At 36.0% G+C, this 19,536-nt stretch overlaps 2 protein-coding genes across 3 annotated transcripts in view; both read right to left on the reverse strand.

The window, feature by feature from the left end:
- LOC126075188 (NKG2-A/NKG2-B type II integral membrane protein-like) overlaps nt 1-19,536 on the reverse strand; it is a 245,080-nt gene that overhangs the window by 147,927 nt on the left and 77,617 nt on the right. The window lies entirely within an intron of this gene.
- LOC126075183 (NKG2-F type II integral membrane protein-like) overlaps nt 19,351-19,536 on the reverse strand; it is a 237,776-nt gene continuing 237,590 nt past the window's right edge. For both annotated transcript variants that reach the window (XM_049882474.1, XM_049882473.1), the window contains exon 7: nt 19,351-19,503. In XM_049882474.1, coding sequence (XP_049738431.1) covers nt 19,374-19,503 — 130 coding nt within the window. In that variant the 3' untranslated portion in view covers nt 19,351-19,373. The remainder of the gene's footprint in view (nt 19,504-19,536) is intronic.

A 19,536-nucleotide genomic window follows, 5' to 3' on the forward strand; every position in this document is an offset into this window, starting at 1 on the left:
AACTTAACTGATATTGTGAAAGACCAGAATATATCTAACCAGGAAGCTCATCCATCCCCACACAGGGTAGCTTTCAAAGAAAGTCATGAAGACATATTATCATCGAACTTGCCAAAACCAAAGATAAAGAGAGAATTTTAAGAGCACCTAGGGATACACGAAAAGTCATCTACAAATGAGAGTCAATAAGACTCAGCTCAGACTACTCAGCAGACATCATGCAGGCAAGAAGGCAACGGGATAATATACATAAAAACTTGAAGGAAAAAATTGCCAGCCAAGAATTATATATCCAGCAAAACCATCTCTCAAATATGGTGGTGAAATTTGAGCATTTCCAGCTAAACAGAAGTTAAGGGAATTTGCAAAAACCAAGAAAAAACTTACAAGAAATACCACAGGGAGTCCTCCACTTAGAGAATCCATGACATCAGATAACAACACAGACTGAACAGAGGACGGAACAACCAGATATCAACTCAGATATGGGAGCCATGAAAATAAGTCAAAGCTAAAACACTGAAACAGGGAAACAGAGACATCAATATATAAAAGATGACAACATTAAATCACAAAAGAGGGACCAACTAAAGTACTCATAGAACTTTCATATGTAAAGGAAGTTAAGGTGATATCAAGAAATAAAAGATTTGTTGAAAGTTAGGAAAATAGAGGTAAATTTTAAGGTAACCACAAAGGAAACTAACAATCCCACACATCAAAATAAAAAACAAGAAAAACATAAAGACTCAGCAAATACAAAGTCAACAACAATGAAAAAGAAGAAAAGAAAATAGGTAAAGAAAAAGGGCTCAGCATAGAAAACTAAGTGGAACAAAGAAATGGTCAATAACACAAAAAAAGACATCAAAATGACGACACTAAACTCATACCTATGAATAATTACACTGAGTGTAAATGGAGTAAATGCACCAATAAAGACACAGAAAGTGGCAGAATGGACTAAAAAAAAAAGTCTATGTGCTGCCTTCAACAGACACACCTTAGACTTAAAGACAAAAACAAACTAAAACTCAAAGGATGGAAAAAAATATATATCAAGCAAGCAACAATTAAAATAGAGAAGCAGTGGCAATATTAATCCCTGAAAAAAAAAAGACTTTAAAGCAAAACCCACCACAAAGAATAAGCAAGAGCACTGTGTAATGATTAAAGGGTCAATCAACCAGGAGAACAAACCCCTAAAAATATTAGTGTGCTCCACACCACGACTCCAAAATACATAAAACAAACTCTAACAGCCTTGAAAAGAGACATACACAGCTCCACAATAGTAGAATGAGACTTTAACACACCACTTTCAGTGAAGGACAGAATACGCAGAAAACTAAATCCAAACCCAGTGCTCTCAAGTCGATTCCGACTCATAGCAACCCTAAAGAGGCTCAATAAAGTCACAAAAGATCTAAATGCCACAATCGACCAACTTAATCTCACAGACATATACAGAACACTCTGCCCAACAACAGCCGAGTATACTTTCTTTTCCAATGCACGTGGAGCATTCTCCAGAATAGACCACCTAATAGGCCATAAAGCAAGCCTTAACAGAATCCAAAACATTGAAATATTATGAGTCAACTTGTCTGAGTATAAAGCCATAAAGGGAGAAATCGGTAACAGAAAAAGCAAGGAAAAAAATCAGATAAGTGGAAACAGAACAACACCTTGTTCTAACACTACTGGGTTATAGAAGAAATCAAGGATGGAATAAAGAAATTCATAGAGTCAAAGAAGAATGAAAACACACCCTACCAGGGCCTTTGGGACAGAGCAAAAGCGGTGCTCAGAGGTCAATTTTAGAAATAAATGCACACATCCAAAAAGTAGGAAGGGCCAAAATCAAAATACTCACTCTACAAATCAAACAAACAGAAAGCAGCAAAAGAAGCCCTCAGGCACCAGAAGAAAGGAAATAACAAAAATTAGAGCAGAAATTAATGAAATAGAGAATAGAAAAACCATTGAAAGAGTTAAGAAAACTAAACGGTGGTTCTTCGAAAAGATAAATAAAGTTGATAAACCACTGACCAAAGTGATGAAAGCAAAACAGGAGAGGAAAACAATAAGTTGAATAAAAAAAGCGATGGGCCATATCACAATGTATAGTATTTCATAGTATACTATGAAATACTATACCAATGTATAGTATTTCATAGAATACTATGAAATACTATACTCCAACAAATTTGAAAACCTCAATGAAATGGACAAATTTCTAGAAACGCAGTACCTACCTAAACTAACACAAACAGAGGTAGAACTACTAAATAAAGCTAAAGAAAAAGAAAAGATTAAAGAGGTAATTTCAAAAAATCCGAACAACAACAACAACAAAAAGACCTGGCACAGAAAGCTTCACTGAAGAATTCTACCAAACTTTCAGTGAAGAGTTAACACCAGTACTTCTAAAGGTATTTCAGAGCATGAAAAAGGATGGAATATTCTCAAAATCATTCTGTAAAGTCAGTAGAACCCTGATACCAAAACTAGGTAAAGACTCCACAAAAAAGAAAATTACAGGCCAATATCCCTCATGAACATAGACTCAAAAATACTCAACAAAATTCTAACCAATAGAATTCAACAACATATCTAAAAAATAATTTGCCATGACCAAGTGGGATTCGTACCAGTTATTCAGGTATGGTTCAACATTAGAAAACAACTTAACCCATCACATAAATAAAATAAAAGACAAGAACCACATGATCTTATCAATTGATGCGGAAAAGGCATTTCACAAATGCCAAAGCCCATTCATGATAAAAACTCTCAGCAAAATAGGAATAGAAGGGAATGCCTTAACATAATATAGGGCCTTGTACAAAGCCACCAGCCAACATCACCCTAACTAGAGAGAGCCTGAAAGCATTCCCTTTGAGAAAGGGAACCAAACAAGGGTGCCCTTTATCACCATTCTTATTCAACACTGTGCTAGGTGTCCTATCCAAAACAATAAGGCAAGAAACAGAAATAAAGCGCATCCAAATTGGTAAGGAAGAAGTGTAAGTATCCCTATTTGCAGATGCTATGATCTCACACATGGAAAGCCCCAAAGAATCTCTAAGAAAACTACTGGAACTAATAGATTTCTGAAAAGTATCAGGTTACAAGATAAACGTACTAAAATCAGTTGGATTCCTCTATAAAAAACAAAGAGAATGTCAAAGAGGAAATTAACAAATCAATACCATTTGCAATATCCCCCAAGAAGATGAAATGCTTAGGAATAAATCTAACGAGAGATGTAAAAGTCCTATGCAAACAAAACTGCAAGACACTACTGCAAAAAACCAAGAGACCTATGTAAGTGGAAAAACATACCTTGATCATGGATATAAAGGCTCAATATTGTGAAAAGTTCAATTCTACCCAAAGCAATCTACAATACAATGCAACCCTGATCCAAATTCAACAACATTTTTTAACAAGATGGTGAAGAAAATCACCAACTGCCTATGTAAAGGGGTGAGGCCCTGGATAAGTGAAGCTTTACTGAAGTAGAACAAAGTGGGAGGCCTCACACTACCTGAGTTTTGAACCTATCATACCACCATAGTAGTCATAACAGCCTGGTAGTGTTACAAAAACAGACACATAAACCAATGGAACAGAAATGAGGATCCAGACATAAATTCATCCACCGATGGGCAGCTCATATTTGACAAAGGCCCAAAGTCCGTTAAATAGGGAAAACACAGTCTCTATAACAAACGATGCTGACATAACTGGGTATCCACCTGCAAAAAAATTTAGACAAGACTCATACCTTATACCATACACAAAAACTAAAAAAAAAAAAAAAAAAATGGATCAAAGGCCTGAATTTAAAATCTAAAGTGATAAAAATCGTGGAAGAAAAAGTTCGGACAATGCTAGGAGCCCTAATACATGCCATAAACAGAATGCAAAACATTAACAATGCACAAAAGCCAGAAGAGAAACTAGATAACTGGAAGTTCCTAAAAATGAAATGCTTTTGTTCACAAAAAGATGTCACCAAAAGAGTAAAAAGATAACCTACAGGCTGGGAAAAAAATTTCTACTAAGGCATATCCAATCAGGATCTAATCTTTAAAATCTACAAGATACTGTAATACCTCAACAACAAAAAGACAATCCTATTTAAAAAAAGGGCAAAGGATATGAACATACACTTCACCAAAGAAGACATTCAGTTGGCTACCAGATAAATGAGGGAATGCTCAGGATCATTACCTACTAGAGAAATGAAAATCAAAACTACAATAAGATACTCTCTCACCCCAACAAGGCTGGCATTAACCTAGAAAAACACAAAATAATGAATGTTGGAGAGGTTGTAGAGACTGGAAGACTTATGCACTGCTGGTGGCAACGTAAAATGGTACAACCATTTTGGAAATCCATTTGGTGCTTCCTAAAAAAGGTAAAAATAGAAGTACCATATGATCCAGGAATCCCACTCCTTTGAGTATATCCTAGAGAGAGAAGAGCCATCACATGAATAAATATATGCACACCAATGTTCATTGCATTACTGTTCACAATAAGAAAAAGATGGAAACAACCTAGGTGCCAGTCAACAGATTAAAGAATAAAAAACTATGGTACATACACACAATGGAATACTATGCAACAATAAAGAACAATTATGAATCTGCAAAACATCTCACAACGTGGATGAACATGGAAAGCACTTTCCTAAGTGAAATTAGTCAGTGGCAAAAGGATAAATATTGTATGACCACTACTGTAAGAGCTCAAGAAATAGTTTAAACACAGATGAAAATATGCTTTGATGGTTACAGTGTGCAGAGGGATGGAGATGGAAATTCACCAACTCGATATCAGGCAAGAATTATCTTAGGTGAAGGGAAGGACAACACACAGTACAGGGGAAGTCAGCACAACTGGCCTAAATCAAAAAGAAGTTTCCTGAACACAGCCGAACACTTTAGGGGGAAGAGTAGCAAGCGCGGGGGTTTGTTGACCATGGTTTCCAGAGACATCTAGGTCAATTGGCATAATGAAATTTATTGAGAAAATATTCTGCATCCCACTTTGGTGAGTGGCATCTGGAGTCTTAAAAACTTGTGAGCAGCCATCTAAGATGCATCATTTGGTCCCAAATCATCTGGAGCAAAAGAGAATGAAGAACACCTAAGACGCGAGAGAAACATTAGCCCAAGATACAGAAAGGGCCACATAAACCAGACTCCATCAGCCTGAGACCAGAAGAACTAGATGGTGCCTGATTATCACCAATGACCACCCTAACAGGGAACACAACAGAGAGTCCCTGATGGAGCAGGAGAAGAGTTTGGTGCTGAACTCCAATTCATGTAAAAAGACCTGACTTAATGGTCTGACTGAGGCTGGAGGAACCGTTGAAGACCTGGCCCCCAGATGCTCAGTTAACCCAGAACTAAAACCATTCCAAATCCAACTCTTGAGACAGAGATAAGACTGGAGTATAAAACATAAAATAATACTCAGGGAGAGTGTGCTTCTTAGTTCAAGCAGATACACAAGACCAAATCGGTGGCTTCTGTCCAGAGGCAGGATGAGAAGGCAGAAAGAGACAGGAGCTAATTGGATAGGACACAGGAAACTCCAGGTGGAAATGGTGAGTGTGCTGTCACACTACAGGGATTAAAACTAGTGTCACAGAACAATATGTGTGTAAATTTTTGTATGAGAAATTAGCTTGAGCTGTAAACTTTCACCTAAAGCACAGTAAAAAAGGGAGAAGTAATTAATTACAACTAAGTCTTCTTGAGATGAAACCCTGGTGGCATAGTGGTTAAGAGCTATGGCTGCTAACCAAAAGGTCAGCAGTTCGAATCCACCAGGTGCTCCTCGGAGACCATATGGGGCAGTTCTACTCTTTCCTACAGGGTCACTATGAGTCAGAATTGACTCAATGGCAACGGGTTTGATTTTTTTTGGTTTAAGTCTCCTTAAAGAAAATATTCAAGCATCTTCTCCAGCATAAAAAACACTTAGGCCATAAAGGTTTTGATACATAGAAAGGAAAGAAGAGGTGAAGAATACAAAATTAGTGGATATATCTAAAATGAGTATGGACTATATATTGACTGGATATTATCCGTAATAAAACACAGGTAATATAGATTCCAATTTGAAAATGCGTATTTGTATTAGAATACAGAAGCCCTGGTGGCACAGGGTTTAAGGGATCGACTGCTAACCAAAAGTTTGGCAGTTCAAATCCAACACCTGCACTTTGGAAACCCTATAGGGCAGTTCTACTCTGTTGCTATGAGTTGGAATTGACTCAGTGACATGGTTACGGGTACTGGACTACAAAGGAGCAAATGTAGCAACAAGGGCTAAGTAAAAGTAGAAAGTAATTGAATCTTTTCATTGAGAAGTTATAAAAATAATAATTTGTTAGAATTTAATGAGTAAAGCGTGAGTGTTGTAAAATGTAGAGCACCACTGCAAGAATAGTTAAAACACATTGAGTTAAAAACTTCAGAGAGGAAAGTGGAACAATAAAAATATGTAAAATAAAAATACAATAAAACAAGGAAAAAGTAATATATATTTACAGCTACAAATTAAAGAAAATAGTAAATGGGAGAGTACAATCTAAATTAAATAATTATACTAAATAGAAATAAATTTTCAATTCAAACACTAATTTTTAAATCCACATAGAACTTTTCCTAAAATACACTATACGTTTATATTTTAAACAATATAAATATAAAATGTATAGAACTCTGTTGCTGATGAAACAGTCCCTAGACAAGTCAACAGGTGGCCACTTGAAATTAATTGAATTAAACTTAACAAATAAGTGTTTGAATGCATTAAAAATAATCATTAGCTAATTTAATGAGAAATACCTTAAATATATGCATAAAGGAAAAGTTAAAAAAAAAAAAAAAGGAAAGATGAGAGTGAAAAAAGAAATACCATTCCACACAAACCAGTCAAAAATGCTACAGTTAAAGGGCTGTGATTATAAAGAAACATTACTGGAAATAAAGAGGCTTGTTTCACAATGATAAACTATCCAAACCATTAATAACGTGATGTTTAAAATTTGTATATACTTAATAATACAGGCTGATCACAGAAATTAAAGGAGAAATGAACAATCATAAAACGAAATTTAAATACTCCCACTACTTATCAAAAGAGCAGATCTAACAGTAAGGCTATGGAAGGACTTAAACCAGACAATTAACAACACTTACGTGCACATGGGCACAATACATACAAGTACAAAATTCACAGAATTTCTAAGTACACGTAGAACTTTTCCCAAAAAACGCTATGTATTCATATTTCAAAGGACACAAATATAAAAATGTATGGAATGGTGTTGTTGATGCTGAAGTTCCTAGCCAATTTATCAAGTGGGCACTTGAAATGTGATGTTCAAATTTAAATTTAAATTAAATAAAAGCACATGAAATTTAAAATTCCGTTTCTCTTTCACAAAACTTCATTTTAACCACAGATTTAGAACATTTCCAGCATCACAGCAAGTTTCTTAACCACAGTGTACTTAAAATAGAAATCAACTATAAAATTTTGAAAATCCTTATATGATTTTTTACTCAACGATATATTTATAAATTACATATGGGTCAAAGGAGTGATCACAGTGCATATTCATAATCTATATGGATTAAAATAAAAATGAACATACCAAAATTGTCTTGTAAAACTGATTACCTTAAATATATACATTAGAAGAAAAGAAAGCATAAAATCAATTACCTTAGCATGCATCTAAAAAGTTAGAAATTGGAAACCAAATTATATTAAAATGTGGTAGAAGGAAGAAAACAATAAAAAGTGGAAATAAATGATGAAGTACAAAAATTACAACAGAGAAGCTCAACAAGGCAAGACTTTTCCATTGAAAAGACATTAAAATTGATAAATCATATATGAGACTGTCAAGGAAAAAAGTGGAGAAAGGACAAATTACACATCTGGAATAAAAATAGGAACACTATTTCATTTCTTAGGCATATTAAATAGATAACCAAATATTATGAATATATTTTAATGTCTATATGAAATAGAGAATTCTTAGAAAATAAAAATACCGAAAAGCAGTAAAACAATAGAAAATTGAATACGTCTACATATATTAAAAGCTCTTCCAGGGTAGTGCAAAAGATTAAGCACTGGACTACTAGACAACTGTTTGGAAGTTCAAACTCACCCAGAGGTGCCTCGAAGGCAGGCCTGGCAACGCGCTTCTGAAAGGTCACCACCTTGAAAACTCTGTGGAGCAGTTCTGCTCTGCACACACGACGGCACCATGAGTCAGAACCAATTCGACAGAAGCTAACAACAGCACATGTATTAAAGGACTTTAACTCTTTATTACACACTTTCTGACAAAAAAAATCTACAAGCTTAGTAGTGAATAGTAACATTTTAAAATCTAACACTGAGCCCGTACAAAAACTAGGTAATAGAAAAAGTGGAATGCTTCCCTACAGAACTTTGATAGAAAAGCCTGTCAAGAGCATGGCAATAAAAAAAAACTTAGATGAATTTTTCTTGTGATTATGGAAGAAAAAAAATTCTTTTGCTAAATATAATGTGTGCAGTAATTTTAAGAAAAGACTCTACAGCATGATAATAGAGCTTTATTTTGGAAATGTAAGACTGATTTAACATTTCAGGAAACATATATGCAAGTTACTTTATGAACATTACACACAAAAAAATACAATAATCACCTCCCAATAGATGCAAAAATGATAGAAACGCAACATCCATTTATTTAAAAAAAACTTTAAGAAAAATAGAATTACAAGGAAACTGCTTTGATCTGGAAAAGGTATGCTGGAAAAAACTTACAATATACCTTACATTTAATGAATGAAATGTTAAAATCTTTTCCTCTAAAGTCATTAATTATACATATAGAGCCATTACTGAAGCCTCTATTCATAATTGAAAATGAAATAATGAGTGAAAATAATGCAAGAAAAAAGTCATTACATCCGGAAAAAATAAAGTGTGATTATTTACAGATGAAATAGCTGTTTATGTCAAAAATCCAGAATAATCTATGTATAAAATGATAGAAATAATACATAAAATCGGTTAAGTCAGGATATAAGATCAATATGCAAATGTCAATTGTCCTTCCACTTTCAGCAACAAAAAATTATGAATTGAAATTTAAAATAAGGATACCATTGACAAAAGCATAGAATATGAAATACCTGTATTTCTGTAAGATTCAAGGTAGAAAAACTATAAAATATAATAGAAAGACTGAAGAAAACCTAAACAAACTGAGGGATACACCATGTTATTGATTAGAAAGTCAATACTGTAAGGATGTCAAATTGTTACAAATAATTTTATGATGAAGTCCCATACAAAATCTCAGGAGAATTATTAACAGCTTTTTGAGGTATAATCCACTTGTCATAAAATTTACCCGTTTAAAGTGCATAATTCAGTGGATTTTAGTGTACTTAGTGAGTTTGCAGTCATCACCACTATCTAATTTTAGAAAAATGTCATCACTCCCAGAAGAAATCCTGTAACCATTAGCAGTCACTCTTCATTTCTGCCTCCCCTTGGTCCTTGGCAACCCCTAGTCCACTTTCTGTCCCTACGGATTTGCCTACTGTGGCAAATTCAATCATACAATATGTGGTTTTTTGTGATTGATTTCTTTCACTTATGTTATGGTTTTAATTGTGTCCCTGGTAAAGAAATATTCAAGCCCTAACTTCTAGTACTTCTGAATGTGATCTTATTTGGAAATAGAGCCTTTGACCATGTTATCAGTTAAACTAATTCACAGTCATACGAGAGGTGGGTGGATCCTAATCCCATCTGAGTGCTGTATTACAGAGGAGAACAGGCTCAGGGAGACAGAGGAAGGAGGCCATGTGACCCTGTGGTATAAGCCAAGGAACACCTGGAACTACCAGAAGCCAGGAGAGAGGCAAGGAACAGACACTCCCCCAAAGCTTCAGAAGGAGTCAGCATGGCCGTCATCCTTACCTCAGACTTCCAGTCTTCAGAACTCTGAGACAGTAAATTTCTGTTCACATAAGTTGGTTATGGCAACCCTTGGTTCAGTCATGTTATTGCACGTATCAATACTACATTCCTTTTTTTTTTTTTGGCCAAATAATATTCCGTTCTATGGATATACCTCATTTTGCTTATCCATTCATGAGTTGATGGGATATTTAGATGGTTTCCAATTTTTGGCTATAAATAGTCATGCAAAAGTTTTTGTATGGGCATATGTTTTCAATTCTCTTGAGTATATACCTAGGAATGAAATTGCTGGGGCATATGGCAACTCTAATGTTTACCATTTTGATGAATTTCCTGTTTTCCAAAGTGACTGTACCATTTTACATTCCAGGATTGCTTTCTATCAAAGCAATGGTTCCAATATCTGCATATCCTCACTAATACTTGCTGTTGTCTGTCATTTTTATTTTAGTAATCCTACCAGGTATGAGGAGCCCTGGTAACACAGTGGTTGAGAGCTCTGCTGTTAACCAAAAGGTCAGCAGTTTGAATCCACCAGCTGCTCCTGGGAAACACTATGGGGCAGTTCTATTCTGTCCTATAGGGTCACTGTGAGTTGGAACTGACTGGACGGGAGTGGGCTTGGTTTTTATTAGGTACGACTGATGTCTTCTTTTGCTTTTGATTTGCATTTCCCTAATAATTAATGGTGTTGACTATCTTTTCATGTGCTTATCAGCCATTAATATATATATTTTTGAAGAAATGTCTATTCAAAACCCATTTTTACAGTGAGTTATTACCCTTTTTATTACTGAGTTTTTATGAGGTTTTTTAATAGCCTGCATACAACTTCCTTATCATTTATCTGATTTGGAAATATTTTATCTCATGCTATCAGTTGTCTTTTCAGGTCTGCAAGTATTCTTCAAGCAATATTAATAACTCTTTTGAGGGAACCCAATTTATTTTCTCTTTTAGCATTTGTACTTCATATGTAATATCTAAGAAACCTATGCCCAACATAGAGTCACAAAGATTTAATTCTATTTTTTCTTCTAAAGGGCTTATATAATTAGAACTTATATGTAGATCTATTATATATTTTGAGAAAAATCATGTTCTTGGTGAGTTTTCTTTTACCATAGCAAGACAGAAAACTGGCCAAAGGCAGGCCTGGGGAGGGGTTTGTGGATAGATCTCCTCTCTGATTATGCAGAAAACATGAATATATTTGTGTCCAATGTGAATGCTCACCAATGGGTGACTTCAGCAGAAGAGAATTTTAATAATCACATAAATAGGATAATATGCTATGTGGATACCAGTCAACCTCTCTCTCTAGTGGCTCCTATCATTGCCTAATGGGCTCAGAAAGAAAGTGGCAAATGTGGCAAGGGTGGAGGTTATGCATGGGCTCAGCAACATGGACTTCCACTAATCAAGGCCAACTTGGTTATACCCTCTGATGAGTGCCCAATCTGCCAGCAGCAGAGACCAATACTGAATCCTTGATATGGCACCATTCCTCTTGGTGATCAGCCAGCAACATGGCGGCAGGTTGCTTATATTGGAGTGCTTCCATCATGGAAAGGGCAGCATTTTGTTCTTACTAGAATAGATGCTTGCTCTGGATGTGGATTTGCCTTCCCTTCATGCAATGCTTCTGTGGAAATACAGAATTCCTTATCCACCATCATGGTATCCCACACAGAATCATCTCACATCAAGGGATTCACTTCACAGCAAGTGAAGTGCAGCAATGAGCCCATGCACATGGAATTCGCTGGTCTTACCCTGGTCCCCATCACCCTGAAGCAGCTGGCTTGATAGAAAAACGCAATGGCCTTCTAAAGACACAATTATGGTTCCAGCTAAGTGGAAATACCTTGCAAGGTTGGGACAATGTTCTCCAGAAGGCTGTATATGGTCTAAACCAGCCTACGATATATGGTGTTGTGTCTCCCATAGCCAGGATTCATGGATTCAGGAATAAGGGATGAAAATATCTTTGGCACTGCTCACTATTACCCCTAGTGGCCCACTCACAAAATTTTTGCTTCCTCTTCCTGTGACCCTAGGCTCTGTGGGTCTAGAGGCATTAGTTACAAGGGGAGAAATGCTCCCATCAGGGGGCGCACCACTGATTCCCTTGAACTGGAAGTTAAGAATGCCACCTGGCCACTTTGGGCTCCTCATGCTTCTGAATTAATAAGCAAAGAAGAGAGTTACTGTATTGGCAGATGTGATTGGTCCTGATTACCAAGACTATATTGGTTATTACAGAAAGAGGTAACGAAGAGTATGTCTGGAATGCAGGAGATTCCGTAGGATGTCTCTTAGTGCTTCCATGCCCTGTGAATAAAGTCAATGGAAAACTACAGCCACCCGATTTCAACATGACTGCTAATGGTCCAGACCCTTCAGGAACGAAGGTTTGGGTAACCCCAAAAGGCAAATAAGCATGACCAGCTGAGGCACTTGTTGAGGATACAAGGAATCCAAAACGGCTGGTGGTAGAAAAAAAGAAAGCAGTTCTGAATTTCATTTACAACCATGAGAACCAGTTGCAGAAATGAGGAGTGTAATTGTTGTGTATTCCTTCCTAGTATGTGTACATTAGATAATTTATTTTCTTCATTTATAAAACATAAGATGTAAACAGGACTAGTGCATTTTCAGTTGTAAGCATGTTAGTTGTATCACATTAGGCACAAGTATGACTTTGTAATTTTCTTTATTTGATATTTTGTGTGTTTAAAGGGATATGTAGAGTTGTCAAGTTTGCAGGGATGGAGCCTGATGTTCAAGGTTCTGCATCAACTTGACTGGGCCATGATTCTCATTGGCTTGGAAGTTATGTAATGGTGTATTTTGTCAGTTATGTAATGAAGTAGGTTCTGCGTATTTTGTTATGTAATATAATCACCTCCATGATGTGATATGATCAGCCAATCAGTTGTAAGGGGTGCAGCCTGCATCTAATATATGTGGATTTTCTGGCAAAGCTCGATAGCTTTTGCTTGCTCTGAATCCTGCATCATCTGACCTTCTATTCTTGGGAATTGAGCCAGTGGCCTGTCATACGGCCTGCTGATTTGGGATGTGACAGCCTCTGCTGCTTGTGGGCCAGCAGCCTTCCATCTTACTTGCTAATCTTGGATTCATTAGCCTCAGCAGACTATGAGCCAGCAGCCTGCAGTCTGACGTGTGGCATTGGGTTCTTCAGCCCCTGAAACTATGTGAGTCCAAGGAGCATCCAGTCTGAAGCCTGACCTATGGACTTGGGACTTAAGTACGTCTATTCTTTACGCGTTTTGCTTTTTTGTTTATTTATTTATGCCTGTAAATTTTTTCCAGTAAAGAACCCCATTCATAAGTTTGGAAGAAGGTAAGAGATGCTAATAAATTCACTTATGTTCATTAAAATCTAGCAAAACATACTTTTTTTCCCTGTCTTTTAAGGTTTTATTCCTCTCCTTATCTTTAATTTTTAGTTTTTGCCTTAACTGTAATTTTGATACTTATTATCCCAAATTTCAAAATCCACTCTTCATTTCCCTGAAATTCTTTTCTTTAAAATTTCTTGTTTTCCCAAAAAATAGAGAAGTGAATTTCCTCATTTAACACATTCAATATGTGTACAAAAGAAAAACATTCTTCTGAAACATTTTCTCTTAAATAATTTACTGAAGTGTGCTAACTTTATCACATAATGTTGATAGTTTTCATTTTTTGTTTTTGTTTGAGATAGTCACATTTTTGAGAAAATAAGATCAAAAATTTCTTAATTTTTATAAGAACTTAATTCCTTTTTTGTCTTCTTTAAAAAAAAAAAAATCTTTCACAGCCATGGACGAGGCAGTTAAAAATTTATCTTTGAAAGAAAAGTTTAATGTTGCCAAAATGATAACCGAAGAGAACACCAACATCTAGGAAGCTGTAATTAAGTTAAAGTGCAGCAAAAAGTGAATTTATCCAATTATGAAAGAAAAGGATGAAATAGTTGAAAAAATACATGATCAGTACCAATATAAACACCAAGAAAGGAAGGGACTGAAATCATGCAGAAATCAACAAAACTATTTTTGAGTGGTTTCTTGAAGCCTCTCCCAAAATATTTCCATTTCAGGACCTATCTTTCAAGCAAAGGGAAAAGAAACAACCAAATTTTCAAAGCTGATGGATTCTCAGCATCTAACTGGTGCCTTCAGAGCTTAAATATAATAACAAAAAAACACGGAATCACCTGCAATGTATCTTTTTGCGAGCCAAATGAGTTTGACATGCAGAATCAGGGTGCAATAAATGACATTTATAGCGGTGTTTCAGAAAATAGGGTAAGTGACACCCCTTACATTGATGTCGACAAAGAAATTGCCACAGCAATGGATGAATCAAACCTGCAAGAAATTGTGGACTTGCCGTCTAAAGATGATGATGATGAAGGTAATGAAGACCTACCGTTAGAAGAGCCTGACCTTTAAGTCAAACAAGTTTTCAGCTATACAAAGGCTTTGAAGAAATTGGGAAAAGTTAAAAGAAAGCAAGAGTTATTTGATAAGGCTGTGGTCTTAGATATTTGTCTCAATAAAACAAACTAAATAGTTGACATTAGAAGTTTTATGAACAAGTGAATTTTACCCATGTCTTTGTTTGAATAGTAAATGCACATATCTGTACATAATTTGAATAAACATGCAAATCATAAAAAGTGGCTTAGTTTCTGTTCCAATGCTATAAAATTGAAAAGATACACTTGCTAGGTTTTTATGAAGTTGTTGTTGTTAAGTGCTGTGGAGCTGGTTCTGACTCATGGTGAGCCCACGAACAACGGAACTAAACACTTCACTCCTGCACCATCTTCACAATCGTTGCTATGTTTGAGCTCATTGTTCCAGCCACTGTGTCAATTCGTCTTGTTGAAGGTCTTCCTCCTTTTCTCTGATCCTCTACTTTACCAAGCATGATGTCCTTCTCCAGCTACTGATCCCTCCTGATAACATGTCCAAAGTATGTGAGATGAAGACTTGCCATCTTCATTTCTAAAGAACATTCTGGCTGTACTTCCAAAAGAGGTATAGAAAAGTGGTAAGACTGCACCTTGTAAAAGCCAGAAATTCTGTGTCACTCAGAAAAACAGATTTCACCGTACAAGAAGTGAGGTAGGGGTCCAAGTTAATATTTTGTGTGTGGATATTCAATCATACCACCACCATGTGTTGTTTAAAAGGCTATTCCTTCTCCATTACATTGTCTTGTGACCTTGTTCTTTTTGAAAGTTTGTTAGAATTCATCAGTGAACCCATCTGGATTTGGAGTTTGACTTGTGGAAGCTTTTTAATTGCTAATTCATCATCTTTACAGGTCTATTCACATTTTTTGGAAACCCTGGTGGCATAGTGATTAAGTGCTACAGCTGCTAACCAAGAGGTCAGCAGTTCAAATCCTTCAGGTGCTCCTCGGGAACTCTATGGGACAATTCTACTCTGTCCTATAGGGTCGACTCGACGGCAGTGGCTTTTTTGGGTTTTTAATTCAGATTTTGTATTTCTTCTTCTGTCAGTATATGTAATTTGTGTCTTTCCAAGAATTTCTCTGTTTCTTCTAGGTTACCAAATTTATTAACGCATTACTGTTCATAGTATTCTCTTGTAGTCATTTTTATTTCTGTAAGCTCAACAATAACATCCACAATTTTATTCCTGACTTTAGTCATTTGAGGATTCTCTATTTTCCTATTTTTCTTTCTACCCGTCTATCTAAATATTGTCAATATTGTTCATATTGTTAAGGTACCTATATTTTGTGTCATTTCTTTTCTGTATTGTTATTCTATTATCCATTTCATTTATTTCTGTTCTAATCTTTTTTATTTTCTTCAAATGCTTGCCTTTGGTTTGTTTTATTCTTCTTTTATACTTTCCTGTCTATATATGATAGATAGTTATAGATAGCTGCCATTGAGTGGGCTGGGACTCATGGCGACCTTATGACAAGCTTTCCTCAATCCTGCGTTATTCTCAGGGTTGCCAGCAGCATGTTCAAGTTCATAGTTGTGGCTACTGTGCCAGTCCATCTTCCTGAGGTCTCCCTTGCCTCTACTAGGCCTCTGCTTCACCAAACATCTTTTCCTTTGGAAATGGATCCCACCTGATGATGTGGTGAAAGTGAGTTGGACAATATTGTTGTGATCCATAAGGTTTGTATTGGCTAATTTTCATAAATAGATCACCAGGCCTTTCTTCATAATCTGTCTTATTCTGAAAGTCCCACTGAAACCTGTCCACCATGGGTGACCCTGATGGTATTTGAAATACGAGGGGCATAGCTTCCAGCATTATAGCAACACACAAGCCATCACAGTGTGACAAACTGACAGGTGGTGGCAGGTACATACATAATATGCATTAAATGTCATTAACTTTCCTTAAAAAGCATGTATCCTTGACATATCTGCCTGAATTAGTTCAATCAGGTAATTTGCTGATACCTGTCTAAAATTACTTTATTGAAGCAATGGAGATTTGCCGAATGAAAGATGGAGGACAAACTGTTAGAGATGATGTCCTCTAGGGAATCAGGTTTGGTTGAATATCTGGAGGAAAAAGAACTATGAAAAGGCACACGTAACAAGAACTTAATATGGTTAGGCTTTCCTTTAAGAATCTTTAGATATTATATTATTTATTCTTTACAGCAGCTCTATTAGGTAGCTATAATTGTAGTCATCATGTTACAGGTAATAGAACTGAAGCATAAAAATTTCATATAAAAATCATTGATTACTTATGTGCCAATAGCTATTGTAAAGTGCTTTTCAAATAACCTGTGGATAATACACTATTTCTATTACGTTTTACAGGAAAGAAGATGGATTCAAAACAACTATGTAGCTAGGGCACATAGCTAATAGGGTAGAATTAGTATTTATACCCAGGTAGTCTGGCTCCATCGGACATTGCTCATGTCACTAAACGTTACACTATACTGCTTCTTCCCCACCTGAACTTTGATAAAGAATGCTCACAAATGCATCCATCTGATACTCTTCATCACTATATAAGACTACCTTGCAGTATATTTTGGAGTAAAGGTAGCAAAAACCTAGCAAGAAAAATTAATGAAGTACTGAAAATCTTTATATTTCACATTTTCTTATTTAAATAAACTCCTGGTGGCTTGGCCATGTGACTTGTTTTGACAAGGATTTGGGGTGAGACAGTGAAAATATGTGAGTTCTGTGCCCAGGCATGGAGAAGTACATTTCTGCTTGCCCCTCTGAGAACTGACGACCTCTGCTATGAGAAGGGCGTGCACCCATATTCCGAGCCCACTGTTCTGAGAATAAGATATATAGAAAAATCTGAACTAAATTAGTGGACTGGAGCTAAACCCATCTAAGCCCAACGTATAACAACTGCAACCCATCCAAACAACAAATGGGTGAATGAGAAAATAATCTTAATTTCTTTTTTTGATTGTCAGTGCTATCTTGTGGTTGCTTATTATACAACTTCGATATCTGATACAGCTATAGTTCAGGGATTATATAGAATGAAATTTTAGTCTATATAAAGAGATAAACGCATATATTGGTTGTTTTTGCTGATAATAGTCAGTGATAAGCACCCTTCCTCTTTTAATTGAATGATGGTGGAAAGGTCTCTGAATGATTGATAAATTACTAGTCTATTTTGAATCTTGCAAATAAGTAGCTGTTTATATCAAACAAACACTTTTATCCTTTTGATTCTTTTTTGTCTTCAACATTTAACATTTAAGTTTTTTATCAAAGCATTTTTCTTAGCCTGATGGTAAAGTGTGAGAGAAGGAGGAGGATAGAGAATTGAATAAAATACCTTCCAAAGTGTCTGAAGTCCAGTAAAGGAAACTGCAGACATGTGACCATTATCAAGGGAGACTGGACATTACCCAAGGAAAATATCAATCTCTACGAAAAATGGAACTTAGTAGTGACAATGTTGCACTAAAATGGAATTTGGAGATACGCGTTGGTTCTATGCTCTGAGGGAGTGGAGGAAATACAAAGGTCCGTTACACTGCAATTCTGTCCTGTGTCACAATGGTGACTTTGTGTGCCAATTAACAATTTATTCTCTCTCATCTCCAAATCTATCCTATCCTTTGCTCTGTTTCATAATAACGAAGCTATATCCTATAAACTTTTCTCCCTTGCAGCTGGCATGATGTTAAGCTTTGTCAGCAGAAGCCCTTGGAGAGACACTGCAGGAGGAAGGGCTCTTCTTCCTGGATTTGTGATGCTTCTTCTCCTTTTGCTCCTGTGGTGGGGGGTTGGGGCTGTCAGCTAGATGCATGCAGGACATGCGTGGTATTCAGCCATCAGCAAGTTTTTGTTGCCAGTCCCAGTCATAGTTCCTGTTCCCCTTCCACTGCCCAAATGCTCTCCGGTAAGGGGTTCTTTCTGCTTGCCAGTCTGGCTGAGATTCCATCCTCACCAATTCCAGCCTTCTGGCTTGGACCTGTTCTGTCTGTCCCAGGACATCCCAGTGAACACCTCTGCCATTCAGTAAGCGGCAGCCACACAGTTTTGAAGTCTGAAACCCAACTATCGAGTTTGTTCCTTCTTTGGGTGTTCTCCCTCAGCATTAAGGTATTCTTCATAGTTTTCTTTTAACTCATCTTAGTTACCCATCCCGTACAAATAGTTAATAATTATTTACATGAACTTTCTCTGGTATCTGTCTCCTAACTGGGCTCTGATTTACACACCTTACCATTAGGGATGGTGTGTCCTCATTTTAAACAAACAACTTCAAGGGCTAGGAGACACCAACTCATTTGAAAATTGAATGAATTTATTCATTTTATTGATGACACGAAAATAACAGCTCTTGATAATTTTGTGATTTGTAATTTATACATAATTTAATTAAACAAATAGCAGAAGCATAATAAATGTATAATATTTCTCTGTTATGAGTAAAATAATTCAGTCACAAAAAGACAAACATAAGATCCTACTTATATGATATATCTAGATTAGACAAATGTATAAAGATCAAAGTTGATTAGTGGTTATAAAGTCAGGAGGGAAGGGAGAAAAGGGGAGTTATTGTCTAGGAGACATTGAGCTTCTGCAAACGGTGATGGAAACATGTAGCAACAGATAGTGGTGATGGATACATAACATGATGAACGTAACTAATGTTACTAAATTGTACATGAAAAAATGTCAAAATGGCAAATTTCTTATTTTATATATGTATATTTTTTTAAAGTTAATATAAATTAAAATTGTACTAAAAAACAATTGTATGGGTATAGAAGAAACTAGAAATACTTGTTCATAGATGGGGAATAGCATCATACCAAACTTAGGGAAATGATCGTGCCTGGTGCTTACAAACATATGTTTTTAATTCTAAGCAGGATCCACAAGAAATCTTGTTACTGTAAATATTAAAATATGTGCAAATCTTGTCCTTCTCTGGACATATTGACATCCTGTAATACAGAGAATAAAATTATTTTCAAGAA

Source organism: Elephas maximus, chromosome 4, assembly GCF_024166365.1.
Source record: "Elephas maximus indicus isolate mEleMax1 chromosome 4, mEleMax1 primary haplotype, whole genome shotgun sequence".
In the NCBI taxonomy this organism is placed as follows: domain Eukaryota; kingdom Metazoa; phylum Chordata; class Mammalia; order Proboscidea; family Elephantidae; genus Elephas; species Elephas maximus.